The sequence below is a fragment of the Haemorhous mexicanus genome, chromosome 5, assembly GCF_027477595.1.
Source record: "Haemorhous mexicanus isolate bHaeMex1 chromosome 5, bHaeMex1.pri, whole genome shotgun sequence".
Taxonomy (NCBI): Eukaryota; Metazoa; Chordata; class Aves; order Passeriformes; family Fringillidae; genus Haemorhous; species Haemorhous mexicanus.
This window is the reverse complement of record NC_082345.1, coordinates 28056401-28074844: the sequence shown is the minus strand read 5'-3', so window position 1 is coordinate 28074844 and position 18444 is coordinate 28056401. Positions and strand designations below refer to the sequence as shown.

General features: G+C 40.5%; 1 protein-coding gene across 1 annotated transcript in view; it reads right to left on the bottom strand.

The window, feature by feature from the left end:
• The window catches only part of GUCY2C (guanylate cyclase 2C), a 50107-nt gene that overhangs the window by 25786 nt on the left and 5877 nt on the right, over positions 1-18444 (bottom strand). The window contains exons 2-12 of the mRNA XM_059846596.1: positions 17322-17624; positions 16282-16394; positions 15023-15090; positions 13620-13835; positions 11141-11262; positions 10180-10276; positions 7291-7420; positions 5932-6067; positions 4116-4201; positions 3582-3693; positions 174-255 (exon numbers count right to left, since the gene is read on the bottom strand). Coding sequence (XP_059702579.1) covers positions 174-255; positions 3582-3693; positions 4116-4201; positions 5932-6067; positions 7291-7420; positions 10180-10276; positions 11141-11262; positions 13620-13835; positions 15023-15090; positions 16282-16394; positions 17322-17535 — 1376 coding nt within the window. The 5' untranslated portion in view covers positions 17536-17624. The remainder of the gene's footprint in view (positions 1-173; positions 256-3581; positions 3694-4115; positions 4202-5931; positions 6068-7290; positions 7421-10179; positions 10277-11140; positions 11263-13619; positions 13836-15022; positions 15091-16281; positions 16395-17321; positions 17625-18444) is intronic.

The window sequence follows — 18444 nt, the reverse complement described above, 5'->3', positions numbered from 1 at the left end:
ACAACACCATGGATGCAAACACTACTTGGCAGATACCAGAGTTCACTCTAGGGACAACCACACAGTTCTGTAAGGTAAGCTAATGAATGGCTCTTCAAGGAGGGATCAAAGACATTGTCCTGGTGGGAAAACTGTTCAAGGACAAACAAACAGAAAGCCAAAGGGGTTGGTACCTTAGAATCAGCAAAGAGATGATCAGAACTAGAATCACAATTCCTGTGAGCGTAAAGACAGCAATAGTCAAGACCTGTGGGCCTGCAGAAAAGAAAAAATGAAAGATAAACAACTTCATGGACGATGCTGAAAAACAACATTGTGTTTAAGAAATTACCCTCACACACATGTGGAAATCACAGTAGCTGACCAAGGATACTTTTTTGGTCACATCCAAATTGAGAGGCTTTGGTAAAGTCTGGCACTGCCTTGGGATGACACTTGCCTCTTTCAAAGTGGGATGAAGCATGACCCAGAGCAGTGTAGTCTTACATCCCCACCTGAGGCATGGACAATCTCTGGGGACACCCAGGCAATGGTGCTACTGTGTGGCCTGTACTCTTCAGTAAGAAATTAATATCCTATAGAGGAAATTAATCTGGTGGCAGCACAAAGCCAGTAAAGTGTCCTTGGAAGCAGCCAGAAGCCAAACAGTTTGGAAATCATGTTGTTCAGGCATCTGAGGATTTAGACCCAAAACCTACAGGGCACACAAAGGTTCTAATCCTGACCAGGTAGACAGGATGAACAAGGCTGGGAGCTGACTAAGGTTTTCATGTTGATTGTCTTACTGTGGAAAAGCAAACTGAAGCCTCTCTTGTGTCTGTTCTTGGAGCTTGGGGGTACTGGGAAGGAAAGTTGGCAGCCACCACCTTCCTTTGAAGAATAACAAGCCATTATCACAAAGCTTCAGCTGGTGGTCACATGTCTAGAGTGAACCTACTTTACTGAGCAAGTGTCTCAGGCAAAGAAGGCAGAGGAGAATCCAGTTTGCAGATTGCCATGTTGATTAAGTACAGTAAAAGAGCTGAATTATTCAACCTTACTGAGGCTAATATGCTTCTGTCTGTGCTCAGGAACAGAAATGAAGGGACACAGAAAAAAGATCAAAATTAGTAAATAAATAAAACCCAAATGTACACACACTAGCTGCCTTCAGAATCAAGCAGCAATTGAGGAAGGATTTTCAACACACCAATTTTTGTGCCTGTATCTGACATAGGATTCAGTTTATTAACTCCTCTGGATTTTGGAGCCAGACTTCTGCTTTGATTTTTCTTGTTCTGGGTATCACATCTCCCCATCTTCTTTCAGTATGTTCATCAGGGCCTCTTTCAATATGTCTAAGGGACTCACAGTAATTTAGTATTAGTCTGATGCTCTCTGATGAAAACAATCTGTACTATCATTCTCCTCCACAATTTAAGTCACCACTATAAAATGAGAGATAAAAGAGAATGGGCAAAAACATTTTGCATGAAAATTGTCTGAAACTTCAGGTTTGTGAATTGTGGCACGCAGCTTCAATTAACAGATTACATACAGGGTCCCATGGAAGTGCTGTGGGACCGTAATTTCCCTTTCCTGAGGTTCTGCTGCCACCTTCTGGCTCTAAGTTTTACAACAGGCAGAGGGAGACATTACCTGGTCCTCTGGAACCAGAAACGTTCGTCTACTGAAGAATGATCTTATCCATGTTTAGAATGGGGGTTAAAACTTTCTGAATAAGGGGAACATATGGATGAGCCCCCGTTTTTTTCACAGACTACTAGGAGGAAGGTAGGCAGCAGAACTGGGTCAGCTGTTCTCAGCTACAGCTAGGAAGAAGCAGGGCCCTCTGGTTGTCTGTGCTGTTCACCTACCTGGAGAAAAAGATATTCCAGGATGGAAAGTTTTGACTGGCTTTAGCAAGACACAGTGATTACTTAAACTTTGACCATTCTCCTTTTTGCGGGGGAGGGGATATATTTATTTAGAATCACAGTGAAGGAAGGTTTATTTTTTTAAATGTGCAAACAAAATAATCAAGTGCCTTTGGGTGGCAGTTTCACTGTAGTTTAGTATGGCTTGGCCACAGTGTCAGGCTTCAGTTAAGCACTAGATGTTAAGCTACTGACATTTGTAGACATTGGCTTTCTGCAATTCTCTTTTTCCCTTGTGCAGCAGCTTCGAACAAGGACTTACTGAAGGGAATATTTGAAGGGTATTTCAGATCCACTCACAATACAGCATGGTATGGGGCCTGAGGGATGGAAGAGAATGGGACTAGAGCAACATCAAGACAGGAGCCAGAAAGCACAAAGCTCATGGAGCTGGTACAGGGAGACCTTGTGGCTGATGTGTGCAGTGCTGCTGTCTCTGCACAGATGGCACTCGTGGTCAAACCAAGGGAGACCAGAGATTTGACCAGAGATGAAAAATGAAAGCTCCACTGAAATCCCTCTGCTCTTCCCAGACCTAACTTGAGTCTTATCAAAGCTGCTGCCTCCCTCCTCCTGGTAACTCCCATGGGTCCCTGGCAATAAACCACTCCTCCTGCCTCTCTTATGAGGGATAAAGCCTAATTTTAGGGCATCTGATTTACTTTACTGAGGAATAAAAATGTTTGAATTTTACCACCTTACTGTGACTGGACTCTTAGTTAGAAGAAGATGTTTATCTCTCTAGTTATGCTTTGCCTATTCCCTAATGGAGGCAAGCAATACAGCAAATTAATGGGACAACTTTAGCAGAGACTTTTAACAGCAGCATCCCTGGATTCTCACTGATGGAATGACTCAGGTGAACAATAACCCACTGTGCACTAACCCTTGCAATTACTGCCACTGCAACAACCCTGAAGCATATGCCCTTCCATTGCCAATCATGCTGTGGCAGCAGTCTTAAAGGGGGAAACAATCTCAGTCTGATCAGACTGCCAAGGCTGTACTCTGCTATGCTGAATAACAAGGGACTTCATCCATTCTATCCAGAAGTCACCAGAAACTCAAAAGGAAAGAAGGTGGTGATATTTGAGATTTCAAATTTAAAGTTTGGGTGTAAATAGAGCCATAACCTAGTTTCCCATGGTCTTTCTTCAAAGAGTCAGCTCTTCTCAGAGCCCCCTGAATCTGCACAGTGCTGCGTTCTCTCCCCAGTTCCCTACAACAAGGATAAAGCAGCAAGCAGAAGACACTATGCTCCATCAGATACAGAAATGCAGAGTCAGATAACTCATCATAACCTTAATTCTGCTGCCTTTCCTGAACAGTCTTTCAAGTCTTTCAATCTAGTGAAGATTATTCATTTGGGGATGACTTCTTCTGAAATACCCCGTGGTATTCTCCATAATCACTGGTACAGTATTGAGTTTTCAAGAGACTTAGTATCAGCACCAAAACAGAAATAAAGGTTTTGAACTAGACTGGAGACAGAGAACATGGTGGGGATGAGGCAGGAGAAGGAAAGATGCTGTTCTGCACCCAGCTCCTAGCATCACTGGCTGGGGGCAGTGTGAAGGTAGCATGCTGGATCACACAGCAGGTGGATCTCAGGACTGTGTGACTTGTCTTCAAAGAGGTAGGTGGTATGTTTAATGGGTATCTCACCAGTGCCTGGAGTATCACTGGGCAGCTTGTGGTTCTTCCAAATAAAATCCGGACTGTTAGTCGCCTTGCATGTGTCATTGCTTTGAGTGTTGAAATACAGGAGAGGTTTGAACTATGGATGGGAGGAGGGAAGAAATGCAGTCAGCAGCTGTGTTCTCCCTCTTTTGTCCCTTGCTCCAGACTACCCTTAATGAATGTATTGCCCAAACTCAATCTTCGTGCTGCAGTGGTGCATTTCTCAGTGTAGCCATATGTTTGGCTGCCATATTCTTTCTCACTCCTCCCCTCTTTCTGAAAATAAATTTACCAATCCCACAAAATACCAGCTGCACTTCACTTACTGAATCACCAGATTACATCAATCCTGTCAGTCTCCAGCACACCTCACATGACCCCCTTCTGGCACACACAGAATGCCTTGGCACTCCACCACGCTTGCTGCAGTTATTTTAATCATTCTTATGCAACAGTACAGGGCATTCTGTTTCTCCTTTCATATATAAAGCTGAACAGTTGCACCCTGCACATACGTACATAATTTGCAGTCTGTGATGTGTACAGCACGGTCAGATTGGTATCGATGTCTCCAAATTCATCTAGAGTCACAGGACCCACTACACCTGCAGACACAAGGAATTAGTTAAAGGGCTTGCATTTTCAGAAACACAAATATGGGGCAAGAAGGATGGGATAAATAAAAGGATTTCTGATACTTAGGGTATGTTTCTTCTTCAGGTACATGCTAGATATGTGGTGCTCAGCATGGTGCTTTTAACTTTTCTTTCCTTTTAATACCACACCACACTTTCTCTACAAAATCCAATAAAAAGTGTTGAGCTGACAGCACTGAAGAGGAAAGTCTCCCTCTAGCTACAACAAAATATATTTGTCAGATTTCTTCAGCATACCAAGAATGTCAGAGTCGCCTCCCTTGAAGAGACCATTTTGGAAGTGACAAGCAAAACAGTCTGTTTCCATCTGCAGTTTGAACCTATCAGCAGTAAAGGAAATACAAGGACACTTTCATACCCTTTATTCTTTTGAAAGCTCTAATAATAATGTTTTTACCACGTTCTTTTTGCCTTTAGCCTCCTCCCTCTGTACGTCAGCAAAGGTGCACATTGAGAAATTGCCTGTGTAGCACATTACAAGGATTTTAAGGTGGAACTTCCCAAATCCCTCAGCACAGCTTGACTTTGCTTCCATGAAGTCAGTTGCCTCAACATGAGCACAAGCTTAGCCAATATGCACTACTCCTGAAAAGTCTCACCTTCGTTTTCCCCTTTTTTTATAAGAGGATTTTTTTATCAGCTTCAGATTGTCCTTTTGCTGCTGTTGATGATGACTTGTTTTATTTCTCCTATGTTCAGTATCAGCATTATTTTAGTTCAGCAATTACCTTCTCCCTTTTCACCTCAAAAACTGATGCTAACTTTTTCATGGTCTACCTTCTTAATATCAAAATAATTATTGTATGAAATCCCTACTGTACCAGATTCCATCACAAGAAAGAATGAAGGTGGTTCAACACCTATGACTTTCAGAATTTTTTTTAAACTAAACCTATAAATTATGATGAGCATTACAGTGCTGTATTTGGGATGGGTAAAAACCTTTGTGCAACTTAACTTTCAAACTTAAACAGAAGAGATGAGTTTACTGACATTCAGAAAGGGATGCTGTCTCCAGAAGGAATTAGTAAACTATATTTTACTAGGTATTAGAAACCATGGTTAAAGCAAAGATAAGCCTGCAACTTTTCCTAACTTACAAAAATCTGGGAAACTTCTACACACATATTTGCTGAATGTAGGTGGGGCATATACACAAAACTTTGAGTCATCATTTTGGTACAGATCTCTGATATGAAACAACTGGGACTATACTCCCAGAGAGGTAATGTTTTACTTCTTCACGTAAGTTTTGCCTCTGTCTTTTCCTAATGATTGAATTCTGATATTTTAAGCCCATGGCCTACAAAACAAATGCCCACCAATGCTAGACAACCTGTGAGAGGAACAAGAAAGTTGACTAAGAAGAGCCAACCCACTGTCAGCTGGCCTACACCCACACTGCAGGCACCCAGGCCTACATGGCTTTGTAAACTGGAAAAGGTTGAAGCTACTTCATTAAAGCTCAGCCAAGTGACTTCAGAGTCATTTTGAACAGCAAATACTGAAAATAACATCCTTGTAAAAATTTATAAAAAGAAAAAAGTCTGTGAATAAAACTCATTAAAAGGCTTGGACTTGTTTAGGGTAGAAGTGATTTGTCCTACGAGAGTTTAAAATGAAATTTTTTCCCCTCATCAATTTAGTGAACCCTGCAAAGGGCAGTACTTTTTTTTTACCTTCAAAAGTGGTATTTCGGAATTCATGGATTAAATTGAAAGGTGACATTGGGCTCTGTGAGATGACAAATTTCTTGACACCATGTCCAAACAGCAACACTGCATTAAAATAGCCAGCAAGAAAGTCATCTTCCATCTAGAACAAAAGAAAATAAAAATGACTCTTTGAGAGTTCCTGTTTCTGCCATAAAGCTGTAATAACCTTGATTGGCTCCATTTGGCAGAAGCTCCAGCATAGAAGACCAGAATCTGCTGAACACTGAGTGAGTAGATGGCCAATGCCACATGAGTGTTCTCATTCCAAAAAAGAAAGGCAAACAAAATATATTATTGATGTATGAAGACAGGAAGGTGCTGAAAACTTAAAAAAGGCCAATGTAAAGGTCTGGCATGCTGATCCTGGTGCAAAGGATTCAAGAAATCCTCCACCATAGGTTCTTGGCAGTTTTGCTTTGCTAAGCGTGTCCCAAAGACCCTGGCTTTGGATTACAGTTTCTGTGCAGATAATTCAGTGTGGTGTCAACAAGTTTGGGCTTCCCAGTGGTCACAGCTCAGGGGCAAGGAGCTGTGTCAGAATTTCCAGCAGCCTGCCATAGAGCTGGCACCCAAAAAGCATTGAGCCCAAGATGGGGGATCTAGAAGCTCTACAAATCCAGCCAGAAGCTTCAGGCTGCCTGCTGGAGAGCTGGAGCTCAACGCCACAAATCCTGGGAGAAACTCCACATGAAGGACCTGGTTCCTAGGCAGATGGCAGGAGTATCAGTTTCACTAAACAAATACAGCATTTTCATAGGTTCTGCTTTTCTGGAAATTAAAAAAAACCACCTTATTTCCTATGGGGGAAAAAAAAAAAAGGTTCCTGCTTTTGAAGCTTATCTGGAAAGCCACTGGAAAGAAACTGCAACAGTTGTCATCTCTTAGCCATATCTGCACAAATTAGTCAACAATTATTAGTTCTGAACTTTCCATGCTCACATCTCAATTACATGTATAGATCTTTCTTGAGTGATGCCTTGCAGCTACGTGTCTGTCCGATTGTCAGTCACTCAGATGTGGAGTGGTAAAAGCATGTGCCTGTAAGTATCCCTCATGCCCCGTGAACAGGACACTTTCAGAACAAATTAGAAGTTTGAGTTGAACTTCACAAAGCAGGAATATGACATCCTGCAGATTTGCCTTATGATACTATATTTTGACATCATTACATCAGGACAAAATACCATCCTGCAATAATAGAAAGAAGTATCAGCTTAGAAGCATGACAGGGGATGATTACAGCTGCATTTTTAGTTTTCATTTCCTCATATATGAACAGGATTGAACCAAATGCAATAATCAGATATAAAATAGTGTTCTTACCAGGACGTTGTCCTCCATCTCTATGTAGTCTCTAATTACAGTATTGTAGCTGTAATTAGCTGGTGGTAGAGTCAGAACAAGTACATTGTTCATGTAATCAGCTGAGATGTTCTTCTTGAAGTACACATTACTGCAAAGCAAAGAACAAGAACCCCATGAACACTGAACAATAGGGTCAGTAGTACCCATGATAACCAGTCACCTGTTCCCAACAGCTCTGTTATTTAACAGGTTAAAACAGGAGTTCCAAAAATAAAATTTCATCATGCACACAACTCTTTATATCATTCATTCCCTGATGCTAGCTTTTGTGCCTAAATATATCAAAAGGTAATATCACGGCGATCTGCCAATCTGACACTCAAAGGTTGTGAACTATGGTTATTATTGTAACTGTTTGCTTTCTATCCTGTTTATTTCCTCTTTTTTTTTTTCAAGTGGAGTTTATATTTATTAAAACTCAGTTTCTTTTTGGAATCCACGATACTGCAATCATAGTTTCTTCATGTTATTGTGCCTGTCTCTGAGCTCTTCTGCACTTGTTCCTCTAATTTTGAGATTTCCTGCTAGAATTGAGCACAGCAGGAGTTGCACTAAAAGGATTTAACAGGAGGGAATGAAACAATCACAGAGGTGCAGAAAGAAGATTATTGATTCATTTGTTTAATTCAGTGAGATGGGAAAATCAGAGGAAATTCTGTCAACTTGAAAATTCTGCTAAAACAAGCAGAAGTTGTAGCTTTCAGGTATCTTTGGTTTCATCACCCTGACAGGCCATCTGGAAGTGCTTCACAGACTGGCCACCACCAGATTCACATGTTAAAGAAGAATTTAGGAATAGATATTAGTGTCAACTGGCAGCATCTGTCATTGCTATGGCTAGACTGAGAGAAATAAAATAATTGTGTGAGGCTTCTCTCATTATTCATGTTTCATCATCCTTTTATTTTGTCAGTCATTACTGATTGGCCATCTGATTGGATTCTTACACCAGAGCCCTGTACCTGCCTTTCCCTGAACCTTCTGACTTTCATAATGCACTTTTCACCCTAAGGAATTTCAAAATGTTTTTCATCCAGGCTTGGACTGAACTAGCCAGTTGAAAAGGAAACCTCATTAATCCCCACCAGTCTGGATAATCCTCCAGCATCCCACCTCTCTTGAGGGAGACTTAAAGACTGTGTTTGTGTCCTGCTTGCCAGACAGCTCAGAGCTGAAGAAAATTTAAATCTATCACTTTTTCAGAGGCACTTCATTCCTGGAGAAGCATGGGACTTTGCCTATTCTCCCTCCTACAGCTTCAGTTTTCATCTAATACATCAGTCTGTATTTTGTTGGGTTTTATTAAAGAAGAATAATGTGATTTGAGATACTCAGCAAAATAAGGGGTCTGTAGGAAGTTTAAGAAGGGCAGCATATTAAAAAGCCTGAGGCAGCTGGGTATATCAGAAGGATGCATAAATTGGATGCATAAATCACAGCAAAGGATCCCCTAATCAACTTCACCTATTGTAATGCAACATTTATACCTACAACACCAGTGTTAGAGGACTCACATACACTGTTCCCATTGTGCATTTGCAAAGAAAAAGAGTTGAGGCCAGTTGCCTCGGGAAGAGCAAATGGGAATTCCTAATGCCTGGATAAAATTGTGGAATGCAAAAGCTCTTAAAGGCACTTCTGAAAAATAGACACGGTGAACCTGAAAGTATGTATACAAGATAGAGAAGACCCTGTTAAAACCTGAACAGGATCCACTTAGGAACCAAAGGTTAAATCTCTGAAATCATTAACCCAGAGTGTCTCAGAACTGACCTGTTATGGTCACCTTTAGACACAAGAGCTGGGAAGTCCCACTGGCCCTAGAAGTTCATGGAATCTTTTTGCTACACCGAAAGTGAAGTAACATCAAGGCATGAGCACACACATTTACCTTGCAATCATCCATCCATCCATCCATCCATCCATCCATCCATCCATCCATCCATCCATCCCAACAGCACTGCCCCAGGCAAGTAACTTTCTCCCAGACTGTGACTTGCTATGGCAACTGGGAAATACCCAAAAACCACCTGGTTTAGGTATCTACAATTAGTTGTACTGATGTAATCTCTGCTGTGTCACTTAGGTTTAGGGCCAGAGATCAGCTCTCAGTCCTCGTATATAGCCAAGGCTTTTGAGGATACCATTGGTAAAGCCAATTTATGTCAGATCTATTTATCTATTTATCCTCTTTTGAGGATACCATTGGTAAAGCCAATTTATGTCTTCTATAAAGAGTTTTGTAATTAGCAATGTTAAGAGAAAATTAAGCAATAGAAAACCTAGGTTGTATGCTAAGAAGCTTCTCTGAGAAGTTATGTTTCTGTGGTTATAAAGATGTTGAAGAGATGGTTATGAAGTGCGAGAGTCGAGAGTTATAAACTGGGAGAACAGTTATATCAGTTATTTATTATCATAAATAATTTTAAAATTGAAAAAATGGAGTCTAGAAAAATATACTGTAATCCTATTTACATAACTGTCTGGTTGAGCAGAGTGTATGAAAAATGGATCTCAAATGGACCATATCTCATGGCCATTCTGACTCTGGACTCTGTGCTTTCATGGTTTCCTGCACTGAGAAGCCCACAGGAAGGCATTAAACCTACCTGCTCTGTCGCTGCCTTAGAAAAATATTATATGAACCAAAAGGGAATTTGTAGAGGATATGCCATGAATTAAACACTACACGTTATATAAATGGCAAGACATGAGGAAAGATGGCAATGGAAAACATTTTGTGAAGGAGCATTTTTTCAACAAAACAGTTCCACTCAGACTATTTCCATGACCTATATCCATCAGCAAATTGCAGAGAAAAGAAGAAAAACAAAGGTGATACTTTACTTGAAGAGATCTATCAGGATGATAACGATGTCATTATCCACCTTCTCTGTCCCTAGGTCTGAGCTGACGTCCGCTGGAGAGCCACACATGATGATCACTACAGAATGGGCAAAAATGGAAAGAGATTGGTGAGATTTACAGACAAGAAGAGGATGTTTGCCTGCTCCCCCAAGTCTGAGTATCAGGCAGTAGAGCAACTCTGGGCTAAGGCACATTATCTGTGCTGTACTGGGGCCCAGGCACAGAGCTCCAGCATTTCTGCAGTAAAACCACAGTATCTGAGGGGAAGTGGTAAAAGGTGCTTCAACACCTGCATCATTTTCTGTCTGATTGCACCAGAGCACCACTATTATCCCACTCAAATAAGCATTAGGAGTTGTGGTGCCATAACAGCTACTCAGTATGAACATTTCTAGGTTAAATGGCCTTCAAGTAATGATTCCATCAGCTTGCTTACTCTCACAGTCACTTGGCCTGCTGATGCCAGGTGCTTAGTCTTAGGAGAAGATGAGGTATTTATTCATTCATTTTTCTAGTTTAGATTAGTCATTTCCAGAAGTGCCCCTTGATAGCAAAATTAGGTCTATAAATGTACCAGGGCTGCAAACACGAGTGATAGAGAGCTTGCAGTATCTATATTCTTGTAGTATTTAAAACCCTTCTTAGAGAAATTGTGATCCCTGGATTTCTGAATCTCTCACAAAAAAGAGCTTGTGCTTAGATGGGATAATTTACCCCAAAAGCTCTCTGAAACCAGGATATTGCCCCATATTTTATGAGGATGAAAAGAGGAATCTAGGAACTTTGTGCCATTTTATATTTACATCCATGTAGAATGGTATATCTTTGTTTCCACCATTGCTGGTGAAAGGCTTTCCCTATAACCTAACTAAGGGGTGGGTTTGAGTTCCTTGGAAAAGGAACTCACTTGCTGGGACAGTGCAGCCTCAACCCCCCTTACCATTGCTCTTCCGGTTTGGATTTTTCACAGTTTTTCTAAGCAGCTCTGGAGTTCTCAAAATATCCTTGAATTTGAGTTTTTCAGAGAACTCTGTGATTCCAGCATCTAAAGCATTCATGTACCTGGCACAAGGGAGCAAAGATATCATCAGGAAATTGCTAACCCCTCACATTTTCCTGAATCAACCATAGTGCAAGATAGGCTGTTCAGAGCACACGAAAGTGTTTATAAGCTGGTATGAAAGCTTTTCTGCAGCAACAAAAGTGAAAGAATCAATGCATGGCATGAAAGATGCAGAAATCCTTGGAAAGTCAACCAGAGATATTTGAGCATGGTTATAGAAAGGGCGAATTTGGAAAATGCAATAATCTAGTAAGACATTAACAATTAAGAAAAAATCAATCAGGGATATGAGGAAACTGCAGGAGGTGAGACTAACAGGGAGGCAGAGCCAGGACACTCTGCTATTTAAGACATCAGTGGTAATGTAAGAAGGCACATGTGAAGGTCCAAAGGACTAAACAGGAACTACAGAAAGAATTGAGATAAAAACCACACATGTACCCTGACTGTGAGAGAAGCAAAAGAAGAAAAGCAGCAACAAAAAACCTATACAGAACCACTTAAAACTTGAAGGGAAAAATGAGCTTAGCAAAAGAAGCAGGCAAGTAAAGTTTGCTAAAAGATTAAGGAAAAACAGTCAGCTCCTGAATTTTACTCTTGCTTCAATATGTTATTTCTGAGAAGAGTTATTCTATCTGAAATAAAGTTAATGCAGAGGGGAAAACAAAAGAACTCTCTTTGTTTTTAAACTACATAACCTTTGATATACCAGCACTTAGATCTCAGTCCTATAAGCTACTAAATAACTTTTGCTTCCTTTTTTTCTTCAGGAACAGAATCATTAACTGCTAACATATGCATAGTTGAAACCTGATTTTGCTATCACTGTGGGTGTTCATTTATTTTTATATGTATATGGGGAAAAAACAATTAGCTCATACAGTAATACTTGTGCTTTAGAGAAAATGGATCTTTTTAAATTAGACTTCAAAAACCTTCACATTGACAGTTTCTATTAAGGCAGGATGAGATGCATGGTTACAACTAAATTAGGATGAAAAGTGGGCAGAGATACAAAATTAATTTTTTTGTTGTTAATTCAGCAATAAACGGACTTGAACAATTCTGAAGTCATAAAGAAGGTCCTGGTCAGAAGCATTAAGAAAAGTGAAATAAGAAATGCTTGGAAAGGTCAGAAATAACTTCCAGGCAATTATTTCACTGAAAGGTATGAAACCTGCAGAATTAAAGGGATTTAGCTAAAGTGTGTGTGGTGCATTGGCAATTACAGCTGCAAATGTGGAAGAGTACGGACTGTAGTAAGAGGTGAATGAAGTGCACTGATATTTCAAAGCATCAAAGAGAGCTAATCATAGCAGTTATATCATATGATCAAGTTGCTATCTATACTAAGAAAGAAGAAGGAAAAAATAAAAGTCCATAAATACCTACAGAAGAGTTAAATGGAGATAGGGTTTTAGGTCTCCTAATTCAGGAAAAACTCTTTTAATTCTGTATCCAAAATATTCCATAAGTATATGCTTCTATCAATCTGAAGCAAACACAGTCATAAATTTTGCTTAGAATTCTGCAAGTCTCTCAGGTTCTTAATTAGAAATACATATAATAGTTATTTCCATGAACTCTTTGCTACCTCTCAGCTACATTTATAAAATTAGTAGGAGAAATGAGTTTTTTTTTTAATTAATCAGCTTTTTATATTCCAAAATTGAAAAAAAAAATCAAAGTAGCATAGACTCACTCACATGAGCTGAAAGCTAAATCAGACTCAATAACAGAAAAGTAATTATAAATACTGGTATATTAAAGAGTCTATTTGTCTAAACGCAGCCTTTGTTTTCAGGCAAGGAGAAAACCCAGCATTTCTGAGAACCAAGCACAGCCTGATGTTTCAGGTCACAAAATGAGAGCTGTCTCCTTTGCTCTGAATATAGCTTAAACTCTGCAATCACTGGGGTAATTTTGCTTGAAGAAATGTAAAGTTTGAATTTTGGAAATAGCGTCTATGGATTGAAGCTATTAATGTGGAGAAATATTTTAAGAGCTTAGTAAGACTCCTGACCTAAAAAGGCACCTATGGGGAGCCTGTGGAGGAGCCTCTCATGTCACACTATTTATATTAGGAAGCTGTGAACAAGTATTTTCATCACAGACAACATGTGGGTTATGTTGTCCAAAGGAAAAGCAAAGGCTTGCAAATATTTAAAATAGACTGAGAGAAACATTCAGGTAAGTGCTACAGCTAAAAGCTACAATCCATCTTTTCTTTCTCTCACTTGGTACTAGTAAGGCACCTTCCAAAGTGTAGGACTAAGAGAACACTTTGCAGAAACCATGTCTGAGGGTGGAGACAGCATTTATCAACAGCTGGGTCAGAGGTGGATCCAGATCTTACCAGAGGCATGCCTCTGAGGTTTCAGTTCTCTTGTAAATGTAGACAGATTCCCAGGTCGTGGTTTTGAATGGCAGTTTAGAATGTCTCCAAAAATGAAAGAAGAATTGGTTCAGTTTCCTGGCTGGGGTCAGAAGGCGGGTTAGGTTTTCTTTGTAGTCACAGGACAGTCCAAAACTCCCTACAGAGATCAGAGGCAGCCTCAGTATTGTTTCAAGTCTGAAGGAAGAGATAAAAGGACAAGTCTGAACAGATTGCTGTTGCACCAAGGAAGCTACCGATTTCCATCCTCACCTCCCCCTCCTCTTGTGCCCTGAGTTAGTTTAACACAATTTAAACCTAAACCAGAAGGTTTTTGGTTTTGTTTTTTTTTTTCTGTCAGACTTAGAATAGAAGAGAATAGATTATTTCAGTTAAAAGGGACCTACAAAAATCATACAGTCGTGATTATTTCAGGACTGACCAAAAGGTACAGCATGTTATTCATAGAAACACAGAATGGTTTGGGTTGGAAGAGTCCTTAAAGATCTTCTAGTTCCAAACGCCCTGCCATGGACAGGGACACCTTCCACTAGAGCACTTACTAACTGCATTGTCCAAATGCCTTTTAAACTTGACAAGCTTAAGGTATGATCCATCTCTCTAGGAAGCCTGTTCCAGTGTTCAGCCATGCTCCTGCTACAAACATGCTTCCTAATGTCCAACCTATACACACAGCTTTGAATCATTCCCACTTGTCCTGTTGCTGAATCCTAGGAAGAAGAGATCAGTACCTCCCTCTGTACTTGTCCTTCTCAGGAAGCTGTAGAAAGCAACAGGGTCTTCCCTCAGCCTCCTTTTCTCCAAACCAGACAAACCCAGTGCCCTCAGCTCTTCACAGGATATGCCTTCCAGCCCTTTCACCAGTTTTGTAAGCATTCAAAGACCTTCACATCTTTCTGAATTTTTGTGGGGCCCAGAACTAAACACAATGCTCAAGATGAGGCCACACCACTGCTGAGTACAGCTGGATAATCACCTCTCCTGACCAGATGGTGATGCTGTGTCTGATGCACCCCAGGGTAGGCTTTGCCCTCTGTGCTGTCTGGTCTGACTCTGGGGGTGTCAGCCAGCACCCCCAGATCCCTTTCTGCAGGGCTGCTCTCCAGCTGCTCCTCAATCAATCACTCAACTTCCTGACAGGAATTAGCAGTTTCCCTACTAAAGTTGGGCTTTGGAACTGGATTTTTTTCCACCTACCAAATAAAATGGCTATGCATAAAAGTCTTACTGCCTTGACTGTAGACTTCAAGGTGTCTGATGTACTCTAAACACCAATGTCTCTGCAGGTTTGTTGCTCACAAAACAACTTTGTTGCAGCTGACATCTTTAACATCACAATATAAGGGGGAAGAATTGGTACTTACGAGACCATTTGGAAGGTGGCATAAGTGCAAGCGGGTCCTATGACAGCACAGCCAAGTGTGCCAGAATCCTGCAAGAAATCAAAAAGGGTCATTTGGGATAAAGCAAAGGACTGGCAGAGAGAGGAAGATAGGAGAATGAAGAAATTTGTAGGATATGAGGGGTCAAAGAATTTACCTAGCAAAAGCATGAGAAGAGAGGAGCTACAGAAATTTAAAAGAACAAACATAAAGAGGAGGAGCAAAGAAATCACTGAAAGCCAAAAAAAGAGTATGACATTTGTTAAGACACAGACAGCAAGTAAGGATTAAAATATTGTTATAGGTGCACATTTGAAATTAAACACCCCAGAAGAGTTTGCATTTGCACCACCTGAAGACAGGGTGGTTGGTATTACAAGGTCCTGTGTATCAGAAAAATTATTACATAAGTGTATATGAAACTAGTATTTTAAAAAATCCTTCCATGACCATCAAATGAGGCCTGACCTGTATCTTTGTGTGTCATGAGGGACAATTTCTTACAAAGACTAGAGTATGGTCATAGATCAGTAGACTTAAAAATTCTCATTGGATTGACCTAGTTTCACTCAGAGGTGTGAAAATCTTCAGAAACTCAGCTTCTTGTAATGCACCAATTTTAACTGAAGCTTTTCCTCATATTAAAGTATTCACATAGTTTCTCTCACGTGACTTCTGTGATTTCTAATGAGAAGCAAGCACTTCATCTTTGCCCTTTGGGCATAGTTCCATAACCACTTCATTGGTAACAGTGCCAGCCTAAGGATTTCTCTGCCCACGTCCCCATCCTCACCACAGCTCTCTTGTGTATTGTATAAACTGATGGTGAACCAGATCAGGATCTGATCCAGTTAGAAACTGACCTTTTTGCTCTGCTTGGGCTGTTTTGAGTGTTTGAGTTGCTGGTTTGATTTTTTTAGTTAATTGTTATTTGGGGTTTTTTTTTAATGGATTGCTTTGGCTGTCTGGCCACACAAAGAGTTGTGTAGATATAAAAAGGAGGTAACTTAAGCACAGGAAAAGGAGCCAAAAGCTGAAGGCAGTCTCTGGAAAGTATTCATAGAATCTCTCTTCACTATTTGCCAACTTATTTTCACAAAATATACAGGAACATCTTCTCTTTAAAAACTTCACTTCCCTGTCAAATTTCTTTGGAACTGAATAGCAGGATCAAAAGTTAAGAAGGAAAGACAGAGACACACACGCATACTCAGGCAGAAGGAAAGAAGTCTGCTACTCACATAAATGGTTTTGATGAGCTCCACACCTTCACAGGTGCTAGTACGGCAGGCTTGGGAGACATAGAATGATGAAGTAAAAGGGTGGAAGATGGCATCCACTGTAACATTTTCTCCTGTAACACAAATGGAAAAGCAAACAGCATCATGAACTGCAGGCAACCACTAATACACTATTATCCCTCTCCTTCTGACACAGGTCTGAGCAGACTTATACTCTGAGGTCTCCCTGCTTCTGCAAAGTCTACCTACAATCTAACCCCCTCTACTATGGATGTGACTGTGAAGTCTGCTCCAAGGTGGACTCCTGACTTCTGTTGAGTGTTAGTACTTTTAGTAAAAAGTACTGCTAGTGTTGACCTTTACTAGACAAATTTTTAAGGTTCTGTTAGAAGTAAGTGAGACACCACTTTCCAATAAAATTGGACAAAATCTCTTAAACTAGAGGGCAGGTAGGGAATAGATACTATTTTTTTTATTATTTCCTTGGAATCTCTTTTTCCCATGATATTCTAGAGAGTGACAGTAGATTGGTGATGTTGAAAGGAGAGGTAAAATAACAAAATAAATAAAAGTAATATGATTCTAAATGAAGGAAAATATGGACTGCAGATTCTTCATACTTCAGGTTGTGATGTGATCAACAGATAGGGTCAAGAGGAAAATTATTTTCAGAAAGCAGAGGCTAATCCAGTCAGGAGAGGAAGCAAGGGCAACCCAATTACTGCACAAGATGGATCACTGGTCTTGTCTGATCCAGTTTAATAATTTCCACATTACCAAACCCAGCTGAACATCTGCAGAGAAGCATGCAGGAAGAGTCTGCCCAAACACCATGAAAATATATATGGTTCTGCCCATTTGTAGAGCACTTCAATTTATACAAAGAGAGGTCATTATTTCCATAAGATCTACATAAGATGGGCAAGCAAGGAGTCTGTCTGAGAAGCACCTTGCTGAAGGTCAGATGAGTAGGAAACTGTGACACAAAGTGTGACAAGAAATCACAGGAACAGAGGGGTAACCAACACCCATTGGCTTACCTGTCATCTGGAATTCCTTTTGTACCCTTTCCAAGGCTTGTTTCACAGCTAACTTCACACTATCAGTACTTGATGGGAAATCCGAGTAATTCATGAGCATCACATTGAGCACATAACTGTTGTTGCTACACCGATTTGAACCCACTTGCTTCAGCAGCTGCAATGAGGAAAACAAAGGCCAAATGGCCAGCACCAATACCAGTTTCTTCATCATTGCTCAGTTTAGACCCATTGTGTGTGCTCTCCCACTTCTTTTTGTCTTCTAACTCTCTTTCTTTCAGATACTCTACATTGATTTTGTTCCTGGATAGAAAGAAAGAAAGAGATTTCCACTCTGTAGATTCAAAGACAGGCTCTGCGATCCTTCTCTCCTGCACTTCCCTATCCCCTTCCCTGCCTTCACCTCTGCCCGTCCCTCCAGTGTACTAGGTGGCACTTCAAGGTGAAAAAGTAGCAGCAGCAAAACTCAGGAAAAGAGAGAGGCTAAAGGTTGCTGAGAATGTTTGCTCATGGAAAGGCTGAGGCTATAAACTGAAACATTACCAGAAACCTTGCATGATAAGTGCACTAACTCTTCATCACATGCATAAGCTGAGAGAAGAAAGAGGAGGGGAAAAATGAACCATAAAGACAACTCTTCAAAATGGAAATAAAATATAAAGTCTGTTAAAGCCTAGAGGAAAACAGATGGTTACTTCATGTTTGCATTGCCCTACATCTCTTGATTACATTGCCACACCATCTCTGCTGATTGAGCTCATAAATTGAGGGTATATTTTCTTCTGAGATACGTCACCAATTTCATTCCTTTAGTTTATATCAGTGAAGTACTTTTTGCGTTGGCAAAAATGTCTCACTTGCAGACCTTCAGACCAAAGCCTTTCTTTCTTTTTACAGACTCAGTACAAGGCTTGTCCACTCATACTCACCCAGCACTGTGCACCAAAGTGCCTGGGTCTGCCCCAGACACGTCTGCTCTCATCACCCTTTCCCACCCCCTCAAATGGGGGCCCCAGATATTCATACTTTATGGGATGAACCTCTTGCATAAGGTAAGGATTAGCAAAGCTGAAGGTCTCTCAGACCTGCAGGACCAAAGCTAAATTTTAAATGACATCACTAA